Source organism: Podarcis gaigeae (assembly GCF_964106915.1).
Source record: "Podarcis gaigeae genome assembly, chromosome: 1".
NCBI lineage: Eukaryota > Metazoa > Chordata > Lepidosauria > Squamata > Lacertidae > Podarcis > Podarcis gaigeae.
The window spans coordinates 28,179,274-28,201,208 of record NC_139678.1 but is presented as its reverse complement, the minus strand read 5'-3'; the positions used below and the strand labels follow the sequence as shown (position 1 = coordinate 28,201,208).

The 21,935-nt window shown below is 40.8% G+C and overlaps 1 protein-coding gene across 32 annotated transcripts in view; it reads left to right on the top strand.

Annotated features, from left to right (window-relative positions):
- The window catches only part of NRXN3 (neurexin 3), a 1,202,656-nt gene that overhangs the window by 1,056,047 nt on the left and 124,674 nt on the right, over positions 1-21,935 (top strand). For 17 of the 32 annotated variants that reach the window (XM_083730611.1, XM_083730638.1, XM_083730612.1 and 14 more), the window contains 3 exons: positions 6,967-7,053; positions 14,808-14,864; positions 16,655-16,962. In XM_083730611.1, the coding sequence (XP_083586737.1) occupies positions 6,967-7,053; positions 14,808-14,864; positions 16,655-16,962 (452 nt within the window). The remainder of the gene's footprint in view (positions 1-6,966; positions 7,054-14,807; positions 14,865-16,654; positions 16,963-21,935) is intronic. The other 15 variants (XM_083730619.1, XM_083730631.1, XM_083730626.1 and 12 more) reach the window with 2 other exon arrangements.

The following is a 21,935-nucleotide window of genomic DNA, read 5'->3' as shown; positions in this document are numbered from 1 at the left end:
GAAGAATCTTTGCGAAATGCTGAATGAGAAAAAAATAATACGAGTGGTAAGAGTTCGGAAATGCTAACAGAGTGAGACCAGCTGAAGTGGGTTAGGATGGGGCAGAGTATCCCTCCATCAGCAGAGAGGAGTTCTGTCTTTGATGTTCACACCAAAGAAACCTGGGTGCTGAAAGTTGTTAGGAGACACCCCCCCCTCTCAGGGACAATTTCCAGCACCCTTAACAGACTTCAGTTTCCAGGATTATTTGAGGGAAGCCATGACTGTTAACATAGAGTATAATTGCTTTAAACCTATGGTATGGATGTGGCCTTAGAGCCTGGCCCAGTGGCGGAGCTTCATGCTCCAGCACCATGGGGTGGAGAGCAGGCCGGGACAGGGCTGGCACATGTCCTGGCGTGTGGCGCACCACCTGTAGGGGTGTGGTGCATGTCTGGGGGGCGTGGTGCACCACCCACAGGGGTGTGGCATGCATCCTGGGGGCGGGGCACGCTGCCTGCAGGGGCATGGCGTCCAGTGTGGGCGGGCAGCTGCAATGGCACCCCACCAAGATTGTGCCGCCGGATCCCCCTGCCCTCCTCTTTCTCTGCCAGTGTCCTGACCAGCATAGATTTCACAGGTGAAATGAACAGGCCTTTCTTTGTGCTCTTGCCTTCTCACACTGCTTTTATCCATGTTAGCAAAGGGGATGTGCATACCTTTCCTGGGTCTATCTTCTATTTAGCTTCTTGCTGGAATTTTAGAAAATATATTTCCTTTGTGACTCAAACAAAAGATCTTCATCCTTTAATGTTTGGTGTCAGAAGCATCATGGATGAACTAGTTCACACACTTTCCTGGCCAATATGCACATATAATTGCTTGAGCAATCAGTGCAGTATTAGAAGGGATGATTCCTGTGAGCTCATGACTCCTCCTGCACACAGGAAAGGTGATTGCTATTCTGCTCTCAGACCCGGTGGGATATACATCACCAAATTAATTAATTAATTTTCTGGTTTTCAGAAGAGGGACTCTATCGTCTCAAAGTTTACTTTCTTTGACATTACTCCTCTTTGTAAGTAGACTCTTCTTAGCAGTTATATACTTAACATTGACTAGGAAATACACCATATGTACCTGTTCAGAGTCATGCTAATTATATGTGTAATGATATACTCTTCATTCAGATGGATTGGGATATGCAGTTCTATTTTTCTAGAAAAATAGTTGCCGGAACTCACCATGAACACCAGCCACCCTTGTTCTCTTAGAACGGCAATGATGCCCACCTGAGAGGTGCTGGAACTGAGTTTCTGTGAGTTCCCCCTGAAAAAAGCACTAGATCTTGGGGTATGAGAGCACTGGATGTCTGCATTTTGTGCTTCCAATGTGACATCTGGAGAGGAAATTTGTTGGTCACTCTTCTATTGATATTCATGGGGTATACAAACATTTTATCACCATACATAGGATGGACACACAACTTCCTCCTTCAGTTGTCACACCAGAAGCATAACAAGCAGGGGTATGTGAATCACTTGTGTATCCATTCCGCATAACTATTATTATTATTATCATAACTAATGAATCCTTTCTCCGTGATAATGTTATAATCTGTGGAAGCCTCTCTCCAGCCCTTCACCATATGTAGTTTAAACTTACTGAATTATACTTATCCAATATAAGACAAGATTAATACTTGCAGGAAAGCCTGTGAATTCAGTTTGGTGGTGATAGCAACATTCCTAGATTGATTACTTCTTTCTTCCAAATATAGATCAGGCAAAAGATGGTAGGATGTTTTTAACGGTTATTATTTCCCCATAATGTGTTTTGCATTGAGATACAAATGATGAATAGATTTCTGGGGGTTGATTATAAGAGGCAAGGAAGTATGTACAAAGGGGAAAGGGTTTTAAAATCACTTTGGCCACAAGTAGCAAAAATAAATCAGTAGATTATTATTAATGTTTTATGAACGATGAGTCCGGTCTCTGCAGTCTTTCCACTTACATGAGAAGATTCCATTGGTACTTTATTGTATAGACACTTTCCATTAATGTCTCTTCTCTCTGTCAAGAATCAGATTTTGACTCCAAAAATATAAATGAGGTGTGGGGAACCTTTGGTCCTCAAGACATTGCATCCCTTCCTCCCTAGCCAATGGCCATGCTTGCTGGAGCTGATGGGGGCTGTAGTTCAACAACATCTTGGAGGGCCAAAGGTTCTCCACACTTGATATACAAATAATCAAATGCTTATTAAAGAGGTGATTATTTCATACAGCTGTGCTTCAGGGGACAACATATAACCCAAGGTCACCTAAAGTACTACTGCTATGGCGTTTGTTCTCTAAGATGACCAAGCAAACTATCCAATCATTTTATGAACTATGGTTGAATGTAATTTTTCCTGTAAAAGTATTTTTGTTTCCTGATAAAGTCTGTGTTGTTTTCATTAAAGTTGCTGCATGGAAAATAATAATTTGAAATGCAAAGAATATTTTAATGAATGAGATTTTTGCAACTGGCACAGTTTCCTTCTCTACTGAATATTTTATGTGTACAGTGATAATGAGAAACTTGTCCTTTAACTCAGTCTTGTCCATGAAGTACGGAGACGAGCACATTCTCATGCACATGTTCTTAAAGCTTTCTGAATAATGGTTCAGATAAATGGGGGAAAATAAAGTTAAAAAGGAACATGAAAAGATGCTAATGCTGCAGTATAAACTTACTTGAATTTTCAGGTGTCATTTGATTTTTCCTAGCATTTTTCCAGGTATGGGATTACTGAAAGTTGCTTTCTGCAAAAAAGCAAAATAACAATAATAAAACATAAACTTAAACATAAATTTAAAATCAAAATCTTTAAAGATGTGGTAGAGACTAGTTGTGCATTTCCTGGTTTTGAAGAAGGTCTAGGTTTTGACTGAAGCAGGCATTTTGAGTTTTCTTGTAGGGTTTGATACGTTATGCATGTATGCTATACATGTAAAGTATATTGAATTTAAATTCATGGAATTTAAGCAAAATCTTTTAGTAGCACTCCACTAGACCCCTTGTTCCTTACCTTGTGAATGCATTTTCAAAATCACTGGCTACAATCCCAGATGGTGATAATCCTTATTGACTGGACTTACTGCAAGAAGTTGGGAATGAACAATGGGAAATGAAGTGTTCCGCTTTCATTTTGAGTAGTGTACATGTCCAATCATGAGACTGAAATAGGTGGCAGGGCTGGTGGCAGCAGTTAGGCTTCAATCCCAGACCTTGTGGGAACTGAACTTGAACGCAGCCCTTGAAGCCATTGCTTCAGCTTAGCTCACCTCCTTGCTGGAAGGGAATTCCCAGAATGCGACAGTAATATTCCCACCATTTGAGATTGTCTCCAACAAAGTTTTACTCAGAGTAGATCCATTGAAATTAATAGACCTAAGTTAGTCATGACAATTAATTTTAATGAGTCTGCTCTGAGTACGAATAGTGTTGGACGCAAACAAGTAACCATAGCCCTTTTCACGTTTTTCTTCTTGGGTGTTTTTTTTAAAATGTTGGGGAAAGCTCATACATGAAAAACTGCCTTGTACAGTTTTTCGGACTGCTGGTTCTTCTAGTCCAGTTAAGTCTGGTTATACCAGCAGTACCACTCCAAGGTCTCAGCCACTGGTCCTCAGCCAGCTGCTTGACATCTTTCGCTGGAGATGCCAGAGGATAAAATGAGAATGTCTCCATACACTCTACCACTGGAACTAAGGGGTGGCTTCCTCTCTTCTGCTGCAACCCAGCACCCACGAAGACCAGTGAGAGATTTACCCAAGATGAGAATTCACAATGATTTATTTGGTCCAGAGGGAGGTTCACTGCCCACTTTTTCCTTTAAGACCTTATTCACTATTTTCTATCTGTTCAAGTCATAAATACTGCCAAAGACCTAATCTCACGAACAATTGATTCTCTTTGGCACCCTAATTTCCACAATTTCTATATAGACGTCTACATTCCCTAATGCATGCACATTTTTTTTTATAGTATGCTATATATTTCTGTCTATCTAAGCTGGTTTATATAGGTTCAGACTCGGCAGTTTGTTCTTCATCATCATGTTCTTTTTCAGTCCCTCTGCTGCACAGGCCTTGCTGCCAGTTATTATACATATACAAAGAAATAATAGAGTGTAGTTTTGGGTCTCCCATCTTCTGACCACTTATAAGGGCTGGTCCTGCTGAATGGTCAGTGAAGTGATTCCAAAGTAATTGCATTCTTGATCTCTTTTTTTATTAGAATTCAAATTATTCTGGATTTCTGGCTACATCCTTTCAGGTGTATCCGTATGCCTGAGGCAACCTCCTACATGACTAATGCGATTAGAAACATGATTGACAGAACATACTGCCACGATTTTACATTGCCTTTTAAGTCTTAATAGCAGAAGCTATAGGGCAGCGCCAGGTTGACACTGGGCCTGAGGCACAAGTATAGTAGGAAGTTCAGAGATGTGTCTGCAGTGCTTAATTAACTATTACCTCAAAGGGACCTGCTATAGGGAGCAGTCAGTCCTGCATTTAATGGCACACACCTGCGAAAGTCTTTCATTCCCTCAGATTACAGTGAGAGACCCTGATCAGGGCAAACTTGGAATGAACGTGCTAAGTTGTCTCCCTGCAGCCAGCAGGTCTTTTCACAGCTGACTGCGATCCCTGCCCTTTGCTCCAACCCCACTGCAGAGCTTTCACTTCTCAAATGTCCCAGCAGGAGGATTTAACCTGAATCTTCCACGCTGTAGTCCTGCTCCATGTCTAAATTGAAAGAAACAGATCTGACGTCCAAATGTAAACTGACTGCTAACACAGCTGAAGGCTCAAAATCAGATATGAATCACTGCCACACAAATGCCAGGCAGCTGATTGGAACTGCAGTGCCATTCTGTGTGGAGACATTCAGTGAGCACAAAAGCCAAGCTCAAGGCCTGTGTTGAACCTGAGGGACCAGGCTGCAAACACAACTCTTTACATCCCTAGATGGTGAGTCCCTTTGAGCCTTCATATAGGTGATGCAGAAGGTTTTCCATCACTGTGAGGATAAGTATGTGGGGGTGGGGAGGGAACTGTACTATTTTAAAAGAGAGGAAGGGAAATGATTCAGCCTCTCTTCAGCTGAAGTGCTTTCAGTTCCACTTGCATGTATTTGGAGAATAATAAAATCACAGAACTGTAGAGTTGGAAGGGTCACTGAGGATCATCTATTCCAACTTCCTGCAATGCCAGGATCTCAACTAAAGCAATCCTCACAGGTGCTTAAAAACCTCAATTGAGGGAGAGACTACCACCTTCCAAGGAGGTCTGTTCCACTGACAAACTACAGTACTCTTGTCATCAGAAAGTTCTTCCTGATGTTTAGTCGGAATCTCCTTTCTTGAAACTTGAAGGCCGTGGTTCAGATCCTACCCTTCAAAGCAGAAGAAAACAAGCTTGCTCCATCTTCCATGTAACGGCCCTTCAGATATTTTAAAATAGCTATCATAGAACCTTAGAACCTTAGAACCTTAGAGTTGAGAAGAACCCAAGGGTCATCTAGTCCAGCCCTCTGCAATGCAGGAATCTCAGCTAAGGCATCCATGGCAGATGGCCATCCAACCTCTGCTTAAAAACCTCCAAGGAAGGAGAGTCCACCATCTCTTGTGGGAATCTGTTCCACTGCCGAACAGCTTTTAATGTCAGAACGTTTTTCCAAATGCTTAGTTGGAATCTCCTTTCTTGTAATTTGAAGCCATTGCCAGTGTTGTGCAGTGGTTAAGAGCGGTGGACTCATAATCTGGTGAACCGGGTTCGGGTCTCCGCTCCTCCACATGCAGCTGCTGGGTGACCTTGGGCTAGTCACACTTCTTTGAAGTCTCTCAGCCTCACTCACCTCACAGAGTGTTTGTTGTGGGGGAGGAAGGGAAAGGAGATTGTTAGCCGCTTTGAGACTCTTTAGGGTAGTGATAAAGCGGGATATCAAATCCAGACTCTTCTCTTCTTCTCTCCTTGAGTCCTACCCTCAAGAAGAAGAGAAAACAAGCATACTTCCTCTTCCATGTGACATCCCTTAAGATAGTTGAAGATGGCTACCACATCTCTCAGTCTACTCTTATTGCAGCTAAACCTACCCAGCTCCCTCAACTGTTTCTCATAAGGCTTCGTTTCCAGACTCTTGATTATCTCAGTTGCCCTCTTCTGCACACATTCCAGCTTGTCAATATCCTTCTTAAATTGTGGTGCCCAGGATTGGACACAGTACTCCCGGTGTGGTTCTGAACTGTAGTTCAACTTTCTTTCTTTTGTATCTCCTGAAGTGCTTTCCACTCTAAAGACCCAGGCTGCAACAGTCTTCTTTGCTCTATTTACCAGTAGCAGGAGAACATTGAGAGGCTTCAGTGGAGGCCAACAGAACCTTTTCTCCTTCAGGTTCTAAGTTTTGGAGTTTTACTTGCAGGACAAAATCTCCCACTTGCCTTCTGAAGTGGTTTGGCAGATTTATTGGAATTCTCAACAAAGGGTTAGCACATCAGGAAACAGTAATGAATAATAAAATATTGGGAATTGGCTAAATGGGGAGAGACAGGCAAATGTAACCAATTATTCCTCTATCAGTGGTAATCATGCAAGGAATAGAAAAGGCACGATCTTTGTCTCAATGTTTTAATCACCTGATCTTCTAGAACTCCAGGAAATGAAAGGTTAACTATTCTGTACCACACTAAAAGAATAACAGTGTAATTCTATGCATGTCTACGCAAAAGTAAGCACCACTGGGCCCAGTGGGACTTACTCCCAGGTGTAGGTGTATAGGATTACAGCCTTAATTACGGCCTTAATATACTTCTTCATGTTCTGTATATTTAAATACCTTCATAAATAAAAGCAAAGAAGCAAGCCTAGGATGTTTTTTTAACTATTTCATTGACTTTTCAGATTGTTTTTAAGCTGTTTTTTAAACTTTAAAGGCAACACTGATACTGCGTTCCAATTGGTAAAACAGAAAATCCCCTTCAAATATAACCGGCCCGTAGAGGAATGGCTGCAGGAAAAAGGTAACAGTTGTTAAAACTTTCATTTTAAATCCATTTGATTCTAAACCCTCATTTTTAAAGCCTGCAAATAAATGTTTCTTAAATTAGAATCGCCTGCTGCATAAATGACTCTTTTAATTTTCATTATAATTTGTGTCAACTTCCACCTGCCATATGTTGATAAATCATGCTATAATACATTGCTACTAAAAATGAAGTTAAAGGGACGGAATTCTAAGCTTGCAATCCAAAAGCAATGAAGAAAGAAGCAGAAATTAAAACACCACTTTAAACATAAATAGAAACAACCAAAGCAACAATATGTATTATGGCAATTTAACCACTGCATGAACTTTGTTTTTTTCCTCCCTAAAAACATATATATTTAAACTACATCTATATATTTAGCATCAAAGTTGCCTTAGAGGTTGTTTGGAAATCACTTCATTCAAGATTTTAAAAATCTCTTTAAAATATTTCAGGTGTGTGACTGCCCTAATCATTATAACATAGTTAATCTGTTTTGGGTGCCCACCCCCCACTAGTAATCCCCTAAGACAGCAATTCTGAATATTTATATATAAACTACAATAAAGGAAGAGAGTGAATGAGGTGGGTGTTATGTTAAATATGAATGAATCATATCTTAGAAACATAGAATTGTAGAATTGGAAGGGGCCCCAAGTGTCATCTATTCCTAACTCCCTGGTTTTCAGATTATTCATTCACGCTGTTCCAATTATCCTTTTCCATGTGCTCTATGGAAAGGGTCCCCAAGGAAAGTTGTTCCCTATGCAGAACTCCTTCTGGAATTCTGCTGCACGTGGATAACGAGCAAATTCCATGCAGATTTCCAGAATGGACTTGCAGATAATATTCCTGCAGCAGAAGCTGTGTGTGCATAAATGAGAAGAATAGTGATGCAGTGCCAAAGCATGGAAAGTTCATTTTTAAAAGGAGCTAGTTCTGGTTCAACATGTCCAGTTCAAGTTGGTTCCTTACAAAATGAACTAGTTTGGTTCATTTTTAGTTCAAGTTCATCCAAATTATCTCCATCAATTTTTTTCATTCAGAATGTTACAAGTTGCTGTACTAAAATATAAAATACAGCAGAATGTAAATGGTTTCATTTATTTTCCCCAATGATTTTATGATTTTTAAGCTTTAAGAGTCTAAAAGAGTAAAAAAAATATGAACTTAAAGATGTATTAGAAATCATCGTTGCCAAAATGAACTTCATTTCACATTCAGTTCACCTGACATTTAGGGGAATTCCTTTCAGGAGCAGTTCAGAAATTTCTGAACTAATTCATTGAACTTAATTAAACTGAACTAGTTCATTCCAAGCCCAGTACTGTGTATCAAGCACTGCACATACTGTGTTGGAGACTGAACCCTGCACCCAACCTGATTTCCTTTTCAGAGCTTAAATGATTCCAAAATTATGAAGTTCATGGAAATCTGAACCAGACTTTAATTTCTGTGTTTTTTTTAAAAAAAGAAAAAAGTATGTGGGGGTGACTGCTGTCTTCAGATCTATTTGTATCAGAGTATTTTAAAAAGAAGAGAAAAAATATTCACAAATTCTCCCCAAGTACTGAGTAAACATCTTGTTTACTTTTCTGTTGCTGAGCTGAACCTATTAATAGTTGTAGCTAGCCTAAAAACTGTGAGGTCCTAGGAGGACTTGTGTAATTGCAGGAAGACATGTTTGCTTAAAGTTTTTAACTTTAACTGATTTCAGTAAGGATTTTAGAGGAGAGATTGCCCATTAAACAGCTTATCAAGTAAGACATAGGGATATAAAGGAGGCCTCAGCCTCACTTGAGCAAAGCAAGAGGAAATTTGATTGGAGGAGACTGAAATTTAGTGTTGTGTAGATGATGTGCTCCAGTCAGTGCTCAAATCTTACTTCTGTCATGAACCTAGCAGGTGATCCTTAGCAAGCCCCTATCACCTCTCGTGTAATATGGACATAATTAAGGCTAGTACCAGTCTTGATGGGGCCCCTAACTGTTGCTCCCCCAGGCATGGGCTTACAAGGCAGCAGAGGCTGACTCTGGGAAGATGCCCGCCATCCAAATTCTCCATGATGTCTGAGAGCCATGCTACATTGGGCTCTCCAAGGCACTCTGAGAATTTTCCAGGTAGATTACCAGACCCAAGGGGACGCGGGTAGCGCTGTGGGTTAAACCACAGAGCCTAGGACTTGCCGAACAGAAGGTCGGCGGTTCCAATCCCTGTGACGGGGTGAGCTCCCGTTGCTCGGTCCCTGCTCCTGCCAACCTAGCAGTTTGAAAGCACGTCAAAGTGCAAGTAGATAAATAGGTACCGCTCCGGCGGGAAGGTAAAAGGCATTTCTGTGTGCTGCTCTGGTTTGCCAGAAGCAGCTTAGTCATGCTGGCCACATGACCCAGAAGCTGTACACCAGCTCCCTCAGCCTATAAAGTGAGATGAGCACCACAACCCCAGAGTCAGTCACAACTGGACCTAATGGTCAGGGGTCCCTTTACCCTTTACCTTTACCTTACCAGACCCAGCCTCTGCTGTCAGATAACCCACAGCCAGGGTCATAGGTGGACAGAAAGACGAAAATAACATTGGCAAGCCTGGCCAGGGCACTTAGGCTCTCCCAGCGTCCCTAGAATGCCAGGTAATGCTGCTGGAATAATAATACTGATCGCTATAGTGATATAACAACATGAAGTGCTCTAAACACCCTAAAACAGGCCCATAAAATGGATCCCATGTTAAGCCCAGTGCATCCCACCAGCCAGGTGCTTGACATCCCTCCCTCTATCCAACCTTGCTCTAGTCCCAGGTTAAGTAACAAAGCCAGTGTCTTTATTAAGTGCCTGGTTACTGGGCTACCATGCATGCTTGGTGAGATGCCTTTCGCTTGGTGCAACACCAGATGTGCCCCCCAAAAAACATTGCATAAATGCCAATTGTTATCACTAAAAATGATTAATGTCTTGGTGATCTGACCCAAGTTCTTGAGTTCTTTTAAAAGTTAAAACCTTTTCAGACTAAAAAGTGGTTAACTTTGTTTTGCTAATCTCAAATAAAGTCCCTTTAACACCAATGATAATGCCAGCCTTGCTTTTGTTAAGACTAGTGCATGCCTGATGCTGTGATGAAGCTCATGTGCTTGAGAAACCCATCCTTGTTTTTAACATTTTTTTTTACCTTCTCTGTAGTTTTCACCATTGATTTGAGTCTTTTCCCCCCCATTGCTTCCCCAAGCCTGAAATAAGCATGCCCAAGTGTTTTATATGTGTTTACCACCGTGGAATTCTGAAATTGATGTTTTTGCTGTTGTGTGGATGATGATGATGAAGATGATGAAGAAGAAGATGACAGTGCTTTGGGGTTTTTTTGTTTTGTTTTGTTTTAAAAATCACATCAGAGCAGCAGGTTCTAAAGAAAACATCAGCTCCTGAGATCTCTAACATTTCTAGGAAGCATGGGGGTGAGCTGGGCAGTTATTGATACATGTTGTCAGCGGAAAAAACAATCTGTCATAAGCATTTTGTAATATTTAGTGTATCATGCAACGGGATATATAATGTCAAGGTATTTTTTGATATTTCAGTTGCCACTATATATGAGAAACAGCAGGTGGGGGGATCACCCATTCACCAGCCTATCATTTATTCACTCATCTACACCTGCCTGCCCATCCAGTCATTCATTCATTTCCTAATGCATCAAGAAAGTCTTATGTCAGAAGACCTCATAAAGATGATGAGTGCAAGGGTAGATAGCTATCAAAATGGAACGTGATAAATTGATGGATGCCTAGATGGATGGATCAATCCATCAAGATAGACAGCATAGAGTATAACTCTCTGCCAGATATAATGGACCTACAATGGAATCGTTTACAATTAACACAATGGATGCAATCCAGAGGAACGTAGGTGTCCTCAAGTCCCATTTCAATCAGTGGCGCTTAAGTATTGTTAAGCACTTATGTGCCTTTGATTTTGAAGATACATAAGTGTGGGCAGGGGTAATTAAAAAAACTTTTCAAAGGAATGCCAGAGCTGTTTCTCCATGTGAAATAAAGCCATTGTGAGGGGTAGATGGAAAGAAAGATACAAAGATAACAAAATGCATAAACAGGATTTACAGTTAAAATGGATTTCTGTTGTAATATTTAATCCTCCAGCAATACTACAATCCTATGCACATTTACTTGGGAGTAACCCCCATTGAATGCACTGGGGTGCACTTCTGAGTAAACATGTCTAAAGTGGTGCTGTGTTAATCAAACCACTTTACCAATTCAGTTTGTACAGATTCAGAAAACGGGGAATAAGACCAATTCTCCAGTATGGTGATATCTCTGTATGTAAGTGCAGTTTAGCTGGGAAACAGAAATGAAATTAAAATTTATTTGGAACTACAGGTGCTTAGAGCAACTCAGTATATATGTTTGTGTAAGAGAGAGAATGTGAAATCAGCTCCTGCAAGTTATAATTATACACTCACACTCACCCCCAGTATTGGCTGTGATATATTGAGGGGGCTGGGAGGAATCACATGCCTCTACATTGGAAACTAGGAAAAGGAAATCAGTGCCAATGCCCCAATTTGCAAAGGGAGATTTGGGCTACTGCATGGACCACCTGTGCCCTTACATTGCTGCCAGCGGTCTGCGTTCAAGGACACACTGCCCCTTTCATGCTTTCCCTTTCCTTGCAGAGCAGAAAGCATTAAGAGGCAATACTTGGAGATGCAAGCTCTGCAGATACCTGCTTATGTTGCTATTCTGTGACCCAGATCAAGTAGCTATGGAGAGATCTGGGTAGCAGTGGAGTGCCCAGCCACGAGCTGCTCAGTGTCCGTTATAGTAAGAGCAGCATCCAACACCAAGAGTAAATGCCTAATTTTGCATTATGGGAGAGGGACCACAAGCATGTTCTTGGTATCAGCCTAATGGGTTTTCCTCCTTGACCTGAAAGATCAGAGTGGGTAGTGAGATAATTCAAAAAATGTACGTATATCTGTGTTTGTGGGGGGGAAGGATCAGTACTGTATATCATATGACTTAAAATAGAATAGGTTGTTTGTTTGTTGGGTGGCTGCCCTAGAATGAAAGGGAGATCGCCATACACCCTTACTGTCAATCAGCGGCTAGTGCTAGTATTCCACGTATGGCAGCTTTAGATAGAAAGCTGCTTATCCAGAATAAAGGCTTGTTGTAGGCTTAAACCCAAAATCCAGCTGAGTGCTATGAACTGGACTGATGCATTCGCTAGTGCAGTTGGTGTTCTGATGAATAGTTGTTTCAGATTTGTCCTGACATCTTGTCAATTGCAAAACCAGATTACACAGATGTTTGTGGATTCTTAACCAGATCAAAACTTAAAGAATTAAACTTCACAGGGAAACCTAATAAAGCATTTGCAAGCAAACGCTTTCCTCTTTTGTGAGCCACGTCAATCAGGACAGTGCAAACAAGGAGGAGGAATTCAGAAGCCATGTAATTTGAATGCACTGCACCATGCGGATTAGCTCCTGATCACCCCATTGGTGTATTTGAAATAGAGAGTATCTTTGCAACAACAACAAAAGGTTTACTTTGGAAGAACGATATTCGCAAATGTAGGTGAAAGAGGAGATAGAGGTCTGGCGTGACATTTCAGCTATGCATGCTTCCTCTCTACATTTTTCTTTCTTTTTGCCCATTGTTTTCCACTTGACCATTCAAGCAAAGACGCCTCGCTCAAGAGTTTGAAGTTAGGAGTAGGTCTCCTTGGAGATTTATCCTTGGTTTTTGTAGCAAACACACATGTTCCGTGTCAGTGCTACATTATAAAATGTAGCTGTGCAGTGCATTGCATGCCTCATGTTCAGCTCCTGAACTCAAAGAACCCATAACTCAAGAGGGAGACATAACATACTTCACATATTTATTTATTTTTGAATTAGTTCATCTTCCTGGAGTAGATATATCTAAAACGCTAGGACAATGTGAATGCTTACACTTCTAATGAAAGGGAAAAGGACAGCATAGAAGAGGCCTTCTCATTTACTTGAAGAAGGAGAAAACAAAACATAAAGAGGCTTTGTCTACTTAATTTTCATTTAGTTGCACTTTCTCACTATTTAGCACTCTAAGTGCTTCATGCCAACTAAGATGGAGTGGAAGGAGTTCTTCGGGGAAAAGTAAGATCTGCAGCCTGTCCTTGGTACATTCAGCTGTGTCTTTGCCCTAGTTTTGCAACAAAATTGGCCTGGGGTAAGGGCAAATCTTATACTGAACCCTGTATTTCAGAAGAAGGCCACTTCTATAGTAGCTATATTCCATCTGCAACAAGAAGTTCAGCAAATGCCACTCAGAAGATGCAGCTAAGAGGAACACTGAGCAAATGCAGTCCCCTGCCCCATAACTGCTAGATACAGAACATTATATACCCCCTGCAATCTCCCCATCCTCTAAGGATCTCTGACCAGTATATCTATTTTTGCCCGATTCTCCCATCTTTTCAGAGCCATTAAATGAACAGAAAGCACGGATGGAATCTGACAACTCTGCTTCTGTCTTCATCTCACATGAGGGATGCACATTTAGATGGGCCTCAAGTTAGCTTTTACTTTGTTAGGGGAAGATAGAAGGTGGAATGCTCTGGGGTAATAATTTGGTAGTGTCCAGAAGTGAGGAAATGGGGAGAGTGAGAGGAGGAGAAGCACTGGCCTTTGTAATGTGCAATACCATCATTTTCTCTAGTTTAGATAGCACTCCCACCCAGAATCAGATGAGCTGAATGAAACATTTACACAGAATATAAAGGGGTCTGTAGATTTGGGCAGCTTCAGAGACTCCCCAATTCCTCAGAATGTGCCTTGCCATGTGTGAGGTTCCTCAAAAGAGAGCTTATTTTCCTCAGAAGTTTGCAGATTCAGATGGGTTGCAAGACTTGTGCAAGCCAAATTAGAAAGCGAAGTTCCATGGCAAATTTTGGAAAAATCCTAGGATCAAAACATTTGTTTATGGCAGGCCCACCTCTGCTTTAAGCAGAGACTGCAAGTGGATAAATATCTGTTTCGGTTGACGTTCTCACAGTTCATGCCACTCCGTGTGGGTCCCGTGGGATGGATATGAGAATGCAAGTTTCAGGGAGAAAATGGGATGATATGGTACTCCCAAAAGAGGGAATCTGTGAATTGAATTGTAAGGCCTATTTTAATGAGAGCCCATCATAGTTTTCCATGTGATAACTGCAGCTATCATGTCATTACTTGAAAGAAATTGCTACGAACAGAGCCATATTATTACAATCATCTTCACTATCTAATAATGGCTGATAAAGTAGATTGAAATTACCACTGAAGCAATTATTTTTATATTAAAAAAATGAGTCCTGCAAAAATTGCTATTCTTCCATACATAGTGTCCCAGCACTAAAACTACATGTAACACATCTGCACTGTGAGGAAAGCAGTGAGTGGACAGTTATGAGGGGAGAAAGGAAAATTGTTCTGATTTCAAAGACAGAATATCTCAATCCTTACCATTTTTTTATTTATTGTTTTTTACATCTGTACACTAACCCATCTTGGTCCAGTCTCTCCCGATATATGTATATTTTATTGCAATAGCACAAGGGGATGTGCACCTCACCATCTCAAGCTGCAGGAATTTCACATACATACCTACTTTGCTTGGTTAGCTAGGGTCCTCCTTGGGGAATAGGAACTCCTTTCAGATACATTTCTTCTCTTGTCCCCATTCTCTTCCCCATTATCCATCCTGTCACCATTAGATGATGCAACAGCGCATCACCACTTGACTTCGAGACCTGCCACGACGACCAAAATTGGTGAGCTCCCCTCGTATTCTGATCTACTTTAACCACTGGCTATGAAGGAATAGAAAGTGGGGTTTAGGTGCCCTGCTACATGGTGTCCTTTGGCATGTATCGGGGGGACCTGAGGAAGAAAGTGGTTAGTGTGCAGCAGAGAAGGAGGGAGGGGAGGGAAATGGGCATGTGTGTGCAAATGTGGGGAGAAATGGATTGGATGATTCAATTAATGCTTTGTCTTCTGAAACATGGCCAGTGTGATTCTTTGCTCAACAGCCAATTGCATTTAGTACATCCTAAGACTGCATTCTGACCAAGGATATAAAATAAATCCAGGGTGAGTTCATACTGGGTTTATCATGTGAAAATTGTAGTTGTTATTTTTCTAACTGAATATGTGGAAATACCATGAACATGAATCACACTTCTTCATCACCTCTGGCAATTGCCTACCTATGATGAGAGGAATGAGACAGAAGGAGAGATTTCTATCAAAAGTTCACATTGCCTGTTAAACTAATTGTGTGAACTCACCCTTGATTTGTAGGTGGGAAAATAATTATTTTTGGGATCTATACTGACTGGAAATGCTGCATACTCCCTGCCTTCCTTTAAAAATAGGGCTAGGAAGCACACTTCTGAGATCTCAAGGAACTTAGTTGTGTTCACTATACAGTAGTTGTCAGTGTGCCTCATAGGTAGATAACAACAGCCAGTAATCCTGGGCCAAATCTGGCCTCCTGAGGTGTCCCACCCCTTCTCTCCCTGAAGGAAGAGAGGTGTGTGGAAATAATGGTGGTTACTTTGTATATTGTGGGACTTACTGGCAGCTCACTTAGGGCTTTGGCTTGCCACTTTATGCCCCTTCTCAAAGTGGCCCGCCAGTAAAAACTACATGTACGTAGATCAAGGCCTAGGTCTCACTGAGGTAGTGAACCTGTGTCTGAGAACCAATGCTTCTAACTGTAGGTGTGGGCTCTCATATCAGGGAGAAGGCTACTGGAAACCTTCTCCTCAATATTTAGTTTTCTATGTGGAGAGAATTGTTTTGTATAAAGGAATAGTAAACGATGTGATTTTTCCCACCTGCAGTGTGAAGTGGTACACAACTCTGACACAGTTTTACTGTGAGAACTAGGCCCAAACTCATAGGGTTATTTATGTGCACTAATTCAGCATTGACACATATTTTCTCTTCCACAGCAAATATGATCCAAAAATTGTATTAAATCTAAACTTTATTTAAAACAAGATTCTATCTTCCACAGCTGTAGCTATTATAAGTTTCAAGGAGTCATGCGTATGTCCATCTCTTAGCACATATCTGTGTTCTGTTCATCTTTTGCCAAATCACAGGACAGGACTGAATCTCTGCTCTGTCCATTCAAGGATCCAGGTTTTGTTTTTACATTCTGGAGAGGGCAAAAAACTAAGGAGGTTTTGATGTTCTGGCTTGGATTAAACTCTCTCAAGTTCCCAAAACAATATGTAAAGAGTTGGATTTTTAAATTTGAAATGAAAACAAGGTTTGGGTAAAATTTCTCCTGAATGTGCTTATTTTTACGGGAACAAGACCACAAAGATCTGGATCCATTGTTTTGTTGTTCAGGCTTATCATGATTTGTGGCACATCGGGACAGCTATTTATGGTACTGCATTCCTGCCATTTAATCACCACAATTGCCATCACCACCACATCAGAAAACCTGCTTCGAGCTTTGGTCCATTTCAGCCAGGACTCAAGGGTTTTAAAAAGGGGAAATATTCCTGCCAATAATGTTATTCAACCCCCCCCCCCCTTCACTTAGGACGACAGTTAACGATCTTCAACACCCAGGCGCAAATAGCCATTGGAGGAAAAGATAGAGGGCGTCTCTTCCAAGGCCAGCTCTCCGGTCTCTATTACAATGGTTTGAAAGTGCTGAACATGGCAGCAGAGAGCAGCCCCAACATCAAGATCAATGGAAGTGTCCGGCTCGTGGGAGAAGTACCATCCATCTTGGGAACCGCACCTACAACCTCCATGCCACCAGAGATGTCTACAACAGTCATGGAGACCACCACTACTATGGCCACTACTACAACCCGAAGAAACCGCTCCACACCTACCATTCAGGTGAGTCATTTGAAGTCTCTATAGCTGGCTTGTGTTTTCTCAAATATATCTTACGACCAGATTCTCTCTCTCTTTTTTGTTTATGTTTTTTTCTGATTTTATCTAATGATAAAATTCAGCACAGAACTTGTTCACTCTCAGTTTCCATTTGAATTATTGTTGTATGTGCAGACATGAGGCCAAGTTCTTCTGTGATACTGTTTGACCCACTCATTAAGTTAGGGTTGGTTGTTCCTGTGTGGAGAACAAAATATGAACTTCATAAATCTGTGGAATTTGATAATGGAAGACCACGATGGTAGATTCTGGAAAGCCAGTGCAGATTAGTGTTCCTCATGTATGCTATTTCTTTTTTAGTGGCAAAGTTTTCAATAGAGTGGATTGGGTTGCCCAAGCTGAGTTGTTCTTCATTCCTGTTTTTAACAATATTAAATAATAATAATATTTAAAGTGGAATATTAATATTAAAGTGGGAATTGTCAGATGGTTGCTTTCAGAGTCTGAGGCTCATTCAATCAGGTGCTTTTGAAATCTCTGATAGCCCTTATTGTCATGGAGGTATATATTTTTCTCTGACTGCAGCTTCGTTAAGCCCTTTAGGGCTTAATAAACTCTCAATATATCTTTTCAATAATTGCAGACAGAAAATAATCTACAGATCAAATATAATTGCCTTGATGAAGCAGCAGTAGACTGTGTTCTTCCCCAAGTACAAATGAGATTCTTCTGAATAATAATTATTGATTGCTTGATCTGCTTTCTTTGTCTGCGTTGAGTAGAACAGAGAGCTCACCAGGCATTTCACAGAGACCTTCACATGTATAGAGGTGTCTTATACCTGCATGATAGAATTTATTGGATCATATGGTCCTTTCATTCATAATGTGGTTTATTTCTAATTAGCTCATCTAATTGAATGGTTGTTTTCCAGTCCAAGCCATCAATAGCTTTTGTTTTCCTTTTTTGAGTTGTGCTTCCCCACAATGGTAATGCACCATTGCCCAAACATTTGATCTTGTTCCTGGACCTTCGTGGCTATGTCAGTTCTCACCACCAGTAAAAACAACTTGACTCAGCAAGGCAGGACTATGTCAGATCATAATCAGGGTCTCAAATGTTGCTGAAAGTGTGACATTAAATGCTAAATGCTGCTTTATTTCTCCTGGTTGCCTGTCAAGGCTCTACATCTTTTGCTCGCTGAAAAATCAGGTGGCTATGAATCAGTTCTAATTATTAGCTACAATTGATGGTGCGTTATATAAAGGCCTCAGGTAAAGTCACCCACTTTGAAATTGGACTGCAAATAATTCTGATGGATTTTGTCATATTTGGAATGTTGTTCTTATACATTCTGGGAAAATGAAACAAAATGCAAGCCAGGTTTCCCCCTTAGTTAGCTCATGCAGGGCCAGCCTCATGAGATCTCGCCAGAAGCCACTACTGCACAATGCTGGTGAGCAAGGCTTGTGTGGCGGTGGGCGGCAGAGGTGAAACAGGATGTGTCGTTCCTGAGTTAATGCTCTAATCAGAGTCTGTAAAGATTTTTTTGAGTCTATTCTGATGGAATTATATCAGTCTGTTGCGAGGTCACTGAAATATTTCATGAAACAGGCCCACCTAGATTATTTCTCAGAGGGTTTTTGACCTAATCTACATGTCAACTTGTTGAGCTGATTAAGTCATTATGTTCTTGAGAAAGCATCAAGGTGATTTAATACAGTGTAAACTGGCCTCTAAAAACATGGTTAGAGCAATGATTTCCTGGATGCACTCACACAACGAATGGTCTCATCTTGGCTTATATTAAAGCAATAACTCTTGACACTTCACTCTTTCCATTGAAAGGAAGATAAAAGTCAATATGCACCTCCATTACAACTCACTGTGTCTCAAGAGCAGGTCAATTTATTGTTATCACAGTGCAAGACGGTTCTTGCTTCCTTTCAGTCACTCGACTGAGTTGTTCAACTCCATTTGTGTAAGCTGTATCCTATACAGACTCAGCACCAACAAGAAACTCAAACATCACACCTCCTGACGTACCGATTATTAAAATTAAGAAACAATATTTTTTTCGGGGGGGACCCTTTTTTGTTGTGTTTTGGCACCGAGTGGCTTGTGATTCTGTTGCCTGTGGGGGGAAGCACTGGTCACTGCTGTATATTTTTTTTAGGACCAGCAATCTTGGAGGGGATGTAACAAGTAACACGATGCGCATCTGGGCAGAGATATGTGGTGTTCTGTTTAACCCTGGAGCCTGTACTTGCTTAAGCTGATAGAAATTGGTGTAGTCCAAAGTTCACTTTGCCTACTTGTGATTTCTTGTTTGTTCCACTCCATTTAATGAAGCACGTTTGCTTCTGACTAACAGAGCTGCCTACCGACCCTTAGTAAAAGTGCCACTTTGACCCCCTGACACATAAGTTTGCTCTGTATTCAAGCTTGGGTCTGTTCGGAAACGGCATGTGTTGTATTAAATTACTCTTACAGACCTCAGGGCCCTGACACACCAGCTTCTCTCGTATTAACAATATCCTCTTTGGGAATTCCACTTTGCCTCACTGCTGTGCATAGAACACGGAGGCATATGGCTATCGTTCACTTAAATGCTTCTACTTTTAACACGGGAATGTCCTGGAGTGCACGGCTGCTGTTAGATTAGGGCTGTCTCACATCCAAAATGAGAGATGTGTTGTTATTTCTATCAGGCCTGTTCTCGACAGATGCCTTGTTTCTGTTGTTGAGCTTTTTGAACTTTACCTGACTAGCCTTCTTAAGTAGCCAAAGATCTGTCTGGTTGGTCAGACCTGGTGTTGATGACACACAGCACAATAACTCCTCTATTCTGAGCCCCCTTTTTTCCTTTGACACTTGGGGTAGCGATCCTTTTCTATGGTTTTTGTTTCCAGTATTTATATTTTTGACAGTTCAGCTGCCATCAGCTGATATTTACAATCTACAGATATGGGTTCTTTGTGCCCCACTTATGGTGGAGGGATGGTGTTGGCTTTCTCAATGGTTGACCCATCGTTGTGGCACAACATGCTCTGTGAAGAGTGGGTGAACTTCCTTTCTAGTGGCTGGTGAACTCTTTTTTTGGGGGGGCAGGCTTTTGGCTACTAAGTGTTTCCTTTTAAGGCTGTTTGGTTCCTGCCTCTGTTGTAATTTTGTACCTTAACTGAATGTATTGTTTTATATGATAATGTGATTTTAATGTGTTGTCAGCTGTACTGAGTTGTGCATAGGCACTAGAATAGCAGGATAGGAAAATATATATGAATAATAACAACCTCTGTTTGAGCTGATCTAAATATTACGACAAATAAATTAATACACTACATTCAACAAATTGTGTTTGTCCAAAATGCCCTAAATCCAGAACATTCCTTAGCAAAATCCAAGGAACTGGCTGTGAACAGTCAAATGAAAACAAATAAATTCAGCACTGACTTGAATCCATTTAGATTTCATGTACTCAATCATGTGGTGTCAAGGGACCAAAAATAGAATTCTCCAGTAAAATTAATATAAATAGTAACATGAAAAGTGGTTGTTGATTTCAGTTCTTGTTTCCATTGATGACAATTTTTTGAGATGAAACCCACAAAATGTGCTTCACCTTTGGGTTTTATTAAATTCATTTTTCTGAATCGTAAATGCTGAAGCTAAAGCATTTGTAAAGCCAAATGCTTGCTGAGTAGTCACTTCATAGTTGAGCTGAACAGATTTGATTAAATTTGTAAATATTTAAGCTTTGATATGCTTAGTAAGGACTATTAGATCTGCAGGAAGCCAAGAATGGATGAGTTAACCATGAATGGATGCCAAGGGTGAATGCAAGGGCTCCTTCTTTTCATTGAAAAGGATCAAGACCCATAGGCAGAATAGTGGGAGGCAATTCTTGCTAATTCCCCTCTTCCCCCTCAACCTATTGCTCTCATTCTGCTCTGGATGGTCCTCTAACCTTCCAGAGCAAATTTTCAGGAGCTGGATGGGACATTGGTCAGAAATACTTCCCCACTTCCGTGGATAGTGGATAGAATGTTGGATTTTGACCCAGAAGACTTGAGTTCAGCCTCCACTTAGCTCTGAATATTGTGTAGTATTGGGTCTGGGTAAGATCACACACTGCCTAGCCTACTACATTATATTGTTGTATATATGGTTGTCCTTGGAAGAATGGTAGAATAGAAATGTAATAATAAACAACTCTGAAAGAAAGGGGGAAAGATATCATTGATTAACGTCAGTGAGCCTCCCTATTGGTTTAGTTAGGGTTTGATCAGTGGAGTGCTTGGGGATCCATCCTTTTACCAGAGTCCAACACAGTTGCCTAGCTGCATTTTGTTTAGGCTGAGGGCCATAGGATTTTGATTCAGAACTTCCCATAAGACACTGCTCTCGCAGCACTTTCTTTTAGGCATGCCTTGTGATGGAACACAGCAGAGAAGATTTGTCAGTATAATTAGCCTCTAACTGTCAGGGAAAGAAAAATAAACTTGTCTCCTCTTGCGATTGCCAAGGTACTTTCTTTTTCACTCTTAAGAAAATAATTTTTGGAGAAGGAAATTGGCCTCTAATTTACTCATTGCTTGTTATGAGTCTCCAGTGACATTTTCATCCACTGACTGCAAAGCACTAAATGAGAAAAAAAATTAAGGGACTTGAAAGCCCCAGCTCTCTGTCTTACTTCACACAAGCCCATTCATATGACATAAAATTGTCTTTTCTTACCTTCCTACCTTTTATTGTTGTCAAAAAAATATATGTCCTGTGCAAAACAATTGACCACTCAATTACAGACATTTACACTGGGGTTATCAGTGCAACACTATGGTTTGTGATGTTCTACTGGCACAATGGTTGGTACATACTTGTCTTATATGTATGTTTTTATAGGGCAGCAATGAGGATAACAACACGTCTGAAAGGCAAAGATGCATAAAAGGAATACTGTATTGGCCCAAACCCGC